This window comes from Balaenoptera borealis (assembly GCF_965194805.1).
Source record: "Balaenoptera borealis genome assembly, chromosome: 6".
Lineage (NCBI taxonomy): Eukaryota > Metazoa > Chordata > Mammalia > Artiodactyla > Balaenopteridae > Balaenoptera > Balaenoptera borealis.
This window is the reverse complement of record NC_138863.1, coordinates 37,896,066-37,902,065: the sequence shown is the minus strand read 5'-3', so window position 1 is coordinate 37,902,065 and position 6,000 is coordinate 37,896,066. Positions and strand designations below refer to the sequence as shown.

Sequence of the window (6,000 nt, the reverse complement as noted above, 5' to 3'; positions counted from 1 at the left end):
GTCCTTCATTGGTGTCCCAGGCTCCTCCTGACTTTCCATCCCACCATCCCTGGGGTATGGCCACCTTCCTCAAGGCTATTTCTTGGTTATAAGAAGGCTGCTCCCCTCCGGGCTGCACACACTGGCCCACATTGGGTATTAGCAATCTTTTGAAAACTGCTAACCCAATTTAAAAAAAAAAAAAAAAGACATTTTCTTTTTTTGTTGTTTTACAATTTTTTATTAGTGAGTTTAAACGAGGGCATGTTTATTGGTTGTTTATGTTTCTTTTTAAAATAAACTACTTGGGAATTCCCTGGCGTTCCATTGGTTAGGACTCTGCGCTCTCACTGCTGAGGGCCTGGGTTCAATCCCTGGTTGGGGAACTAAGATCCTGTAAGCCGTGCGGGGTGGCCAAAAAAAAAAAAAAAAAAAAGACTTTTAAATAAACTACCTATTTGTGTCATTTGCAGTTTTTTCTACTAGGTTGTACATCTGTTTTTTATTAACATCCTTTGCATACTTAGAATATTAGCCCTTTGTTATTTGATCATTTCTTGATTCCAATTTTTTGTTTACCTTTTGATGATGTTAATGGAGTGTTTTTTTGTGTGCAGGTTTTAAATGTGCAGTCTTAGTATTTACACAGTCTTTTCCTTTATGGCTTCTGGGTTTTGAATTATGCTCTAAATATTTGCTCGTATATTATTACAGTATTTTTATAGTTTTGTTTTTTATATTTAATTTTTAATTCATCTGGAAGATATTTTGAAATAAGGTCTGAATCCCATTCATTTTAACTCAAGTCCGTGGCAGTAGCTCTTTACATAAAGAGGTGGGAAAAAAGGGAGAAACATACATAAAATGTCAGTCTGCAGCTATACCATAAAGCTGGAAGTTTTAAAAAATGGAATCTTAACTAATACTTTTGGAGGGGGTTAGACAAGGAGAAAAATCTTGAGTCACATGGTTTCCCAAAAGAACAAATTCAGAAGAATGACATGTGGCTAAGGAACTAATGTTTACAGGAAAAAATATTGAACTGTTAAAACCCACTTTTTGTATGTGCTGTATAAACATTAAACTATGCCTATAGTCTGAGAAAGAATAAAGGAAATGTAAGTAAAATATCCAAATTTGGTGTGTCTCAGTTTTCTATTAATTTACTGAAATTAGAAGACATGCTATATTCTCTTGTGTTAAATAAAAAGTCATTTTACTAACCACATCTATTACAGTGATGTGAGTGGTTCTACTTTTGAAACTTTAACATGTTGAAAACGACTCTGTCCCTGAGCATTAGTACCCCCATCAAGACACAAAGGAGTTGAAATGTGTGTGTTTAACAGTTTTTCGCATACCCAACCAAAGAAATTCTTACATTAGAAAGCCTGGACTTCAGATTTCCCAGATGTCCGTGTAGGTGGTTCTTGGCTAGCCCGCCCAGAGTCAGGTCTCCTGGCGGCTCAGGCACAGCAGTGATTAACTGGGAGGACAGAGTGAACACTTGATTGAAACATGGAAGGTCAATTCAAACTTTTTTCCATGTAGGCAAATCTTCTAATTCCCCCAGCTGTTTTATTTAGTGATTACATTTTTGATGAGAAGATAAGAATAACTTGATTTCCATTTCTTATTGGTTTGCTTCACTGGCCTTTTATGCCTTAGTGTACACTTTGGAACTTCATTTTCAGCAATTGAGATAATGTTTTGCAGGGAAATGACTTAACAGGTTAAAAAAGTTAAAAAAAATGTTCCCATGTTGCCAGAACTGATTTTCCTTTGAAGCTGCTGTCTAGGTGTATAACAACTACGGATGGGGGTGAAGTCCAAACTTCTTACACGATCTCCACTAACACTGTGCGGCGAGGGTGGGGAGCCTCTGACTGGCCCGTGGGGATGAAATCCCCAGTTCCCTACTGTCTTTCTCTGACACCACCCTGGCCGCGGTGTTGGGCCCCTTTGGTATAGCCTTGTGAGGGTGGAAATCTAGGCTTTCCACTCGGTCTGGGCTGGTGTAGGTCCAGGTGAGGTCACAGGTTTTTCTGTGGTGGTGTTTGGCTGGAGTAGAACAGTTAGTGTCTAAATATGTGCCGTCTTGCTAGGCTTTTGTTAGGGTTTTCTTGGTCTGCAACATTGGCATTTCCTGATTGCTGGTTTCTTCAGCTTCCAAGTCTGAGGTACATGAGGCAAAAATAAAACCAAGAAACTCACCACTGGTCATCTTATGTTTATGTATAATCATTTGTCAGAACTGGCTCTATAAACTTTGGGCTATTGCACAAGTAAAACTCGCTCTCAAGGTATGATAAATGGCTCCAATTAATATTATTTAAATGGATGTGGTTTTGATGATTGGCATTTAGCTGGTTTTCCTACATACCCACCAGTGTATTTTGAATTAAAACGCTTAGTTATAGACTCTCCCCATTGCTAGCACCACTCCATTTCAGTGCTCACTTGAAATTTAGTCTTTCCCTACAGGCAGCTGCTGGGGCCCTGAGGAGTGGAGAGAAGAAAATCCTTTTTAGTCTTAATGCTGAAAGAGCCATAGTCCTTCCAGCCTAGAGGGAATGGTAGCGAGGAGTCAAGGTAGTGAGGAAAGCCTGGGAAAAAGAGACAGTTCCTTAGCTGTTCCAGAATGAAAGAAATGAAAATGCAACTGGTACATTTATAGTCAAATATACAAACACCTGCTCCTGATAAAACAAATGATTTGGAGATGATAGTTGTGATTTGGACTTACCATAGCCCTGCCTCCTGCTTCTATAGGTGTCTGAAGGCTCCTGAAAGCCCTCAGATCTCTTAAAAAGAGTGATGTTTCTGTTGTCTTTAAGTGACATTGATAGAGCTGCTCCTCAGCTCAGTGGCAATTTCTCTGGTAATTAGGTGCTAAATGTTGTCTATGGAGATAACAGGTGACATTCAACCCAAATGGGATGGAACTAACAGGTGGTTATGGAAACCTAAGACAGAAGTGCCATAGATGCTGTACCAAGGGGAACGGCAGAACCTCACACCCACATCTATGATCTGCATATTTTTTCATCATCATAATTTATAGGTATTAAAAATTCACATGCCAGAGCCCCTAAGGAATTACACAGCGTTATGAAAAGAACTGAATGTACAACTGGCAGATAATGATAAGGTTACTCACATTTAACTTCTTAGGCATATAGAGTCCAAGTTTTGGTACTTTTTGTTTTTCAAAAGAGACTCAGAGTTACTTATATATAACTTATATATATATATAAAATGCTCTAGAACCATTTGGTCATTATTCACTATCATACAAATTTGCCACATAACTTAAGGGTAACTGTTGGAGTAACTGTTTATAAAATAGGTTTTAAGGGTATGACAGCTAAGTTTATTCTAATAAAAAGATTTTTTTAATAAGAAGAAATAACAGATTAGAAACAAACTGTGAAAAGAAAGTATTCTTATACAAATTTTAAAAAATCAAAAGGGATTTCTGAGTTTTCCTTTAGTCGATATAAATTTCTTTCTCTGTTTTTAATACTTCAAATCCCTTCTTTACACTAACAGAATATACCAGAATCTCTGCCTGTTGTAGACCCTGGCATTGGGAAGAACTGTCTGATCTTTCTGAGTTCATTACCTGTGTTTCATAACTCATGGCATTTTGTGGGCTCCAGAAGTAGTATTTATTTCTACCAAAAATTCACCAACTCTTGAATATGGAACTCAGGTTCATCTAAAAATCAAAACAAAAAAACACTTCTGAAAATACTGTTGACAGCTATTTCCACAGAATAATACTGAGCAGAATATTCTTCAGTTCCTTTATACCTATAAAGGTAATGCTTCTGCACGGTAGAAGTAGAATAATTCCATGTCAATCTTACCAACAATTCATGGAGATCAACCTAGTTTAGTTACACCATAAATTTTTTCTTGAAGTATGGTTGATTTCCATGGCAACTGTTTATTTATTTATTTTTTTGGCCACACTGTTCGGCATGCAGGATCTTAGTTCTCCAGCCGGGGATGGAACCTGTGCCCTCTGCATTGGGAGTGCAGAGTCCTAACCACCGGACCACCAGGGAAGTCCCTAGTTACACTATATATTTGATAACATGTAATACATACCTGTCATATGTGTAAAACATTATGAGCATTTGTGTTCAATAAAACAATAGCCCAATTACGAATGACATTTTATTATTCAAATGACTTTATAATGTCAACACCAATGCTAATAAAAATATATAATAGGCTGAACTCATCAATGGCACAGTTGTAATTCATTTGAAGTAACCCACATTTCAAAGTAAGCCTTTCGTAGATAAATGAAAATCCTCTATTTTGTAAAATTTTAATCTTTACCTGTTAAAGGCTGGGCAAGGCAAAGGCATCCCTCGTAGCAGAGCAAGAAAAGCAGAGATGGAACAGATAAGTCACTGTACACATTGCATGTGCTATGAGCACCTTTTTACTCCTGCAGGACTGAAAATTCTGGGTTTCCACATACTTCATGCTTTAGCAATCAAAATAAAAGCATAATTCATATCTAGACCGATAAAAGACATCAGTTTCCATTTAAAGTTGATGTTTCCCTTTTCAGACTATTTACAATTTAAAAGAAAGAAAATTAATTCTGTCTACTAAGGTTTTTAAATATTGAGATTGTGGGTTCTTCTTATATTGAATTTTAAGGGATGCTGCTTCGCTGTGTTTCTAGGCTATTAGACACAAGAAAGTTTAAGCTCAGTGAATCAGTACGAGGTTGGTAACATGGTGACCCTTTAAAACCAAAGACATACAAAACGGATTTTTTTTCAAAGAATATTTTAACAAATAAGGGTTTGCTTTGTACATACATACCATAGTTAAAGACAAAATTTAGATTAATTGTTATATTCAGGAAATAGGTACTTTATTAATTAGCCCTTGTGTGTGTGTGTGTGTGTGTGTGTGTGTGTGTGTGTGTGTGTGAAAGAGAGAGAGAGAGAGAGAGAGGGAGAATTTTCAGCTTAAGTAAGGCTCTAACTTCCTGGCAATTTTCTAATTAAGTGAAAATACTGGTTGAGATATTTAGTTGTCTTACCAGGAATTGTAAGAAAAGTATACCTTACGCATTCATGAGACACTGAAGTACATTATCGGTTAATAACCTCATAAGACATCTGTTTAAACAGATGTTTTAGTTGAGAAAACTGTAATGTTGGTTATTCTTCCTTGCCTGGAAGGTTGAGCCAAAGTTTACGTAGATTAGAGGAAAGCCTGAGTCTGGAAAAATTCAAAGTATTACATAAATGCAGATAAAGCAATACAATAAAGTAACTTGGCAATTATTTTAATAATTATTTACAAGGCCTCTGTTCCTTTCCTTCTTTGCTCACATACAAGTGACCTGAGTTACTCCATCTTCCTGGTCAAACTGTCCATCATCTGTTTCCCGCAGGACGCTGTCACCGCTGCTGAGCCCGGAGAAGCTGCTGTGCCGGGCCGGCCTCTTCCCCTTCACCCCGCACTCTCTAGCAGGGGCGAGGGGGCGCGCCTCGGGCGGGCTCCTGCTCTCTGCAGGCTGCGACAGGGCCGTGTCCAGTCCGGTGCTCCTGCTCGTGACCTTGCTCCTGTCTTCACCTTTCACGTGCCGGCTGCCTTTCCTCTGAAACACAAGAGATTGGCGACCAGGAGTTAAAAGGATGGGTGCCGTCTTGTCCTTCTGGTCTAGTTCCCTGCCCGCTTCTCTTCCAAAGCCTGCGCCTCTTCCAGGACCAGCGCAGGGCCACCCTTCCCGTTCCCTGCTCCCCGCCCTCCAAGCGAAGGTGCGCTCCCCTCTCTGTTCACACCACTTGGTGGCTTCCCGGCCCATCGTTCTCCTCGTCGGCGGGCTGGCTGTGTGCCCCTGCCTGGGTCCTCAATGACACCTCTGAGGGGAGGGACCTGCTGAGATCTTACCTGGGGGAACAGAGCAGGGAGAGATACGCTAAAACCTCCATTTTCCTTCTAGGTGTTTGTCGCGATCTGAGCAGCAGAAAAAGTGCCTCA

General features: G+C 39.4%; 1 protein-coding gene across 1 annotated transcript in view; it reads right to left on the bottom strand.

Moving 5' to 3' along the window:
- Positions 1-228: 228 nt before the first annotated feature.
- RFTN2 (raftlin family member 2) overlaps positions 229-6,000 on the bottom strand; it is a 73,164-nt gene continuing 67,392 nt past the window's right edge. The window contains exon 9 of the mRNA XM_082397377.1: positions 229-5,617. Coding sequence (XP_082253503.1) covers positions 5,345-5,617 — 273 coding nt within the window. The 3' untranslated portion in view covers positions 229-5,344. The remainder of the gene's footprint in view (positions 5,618-6,000) is intronic.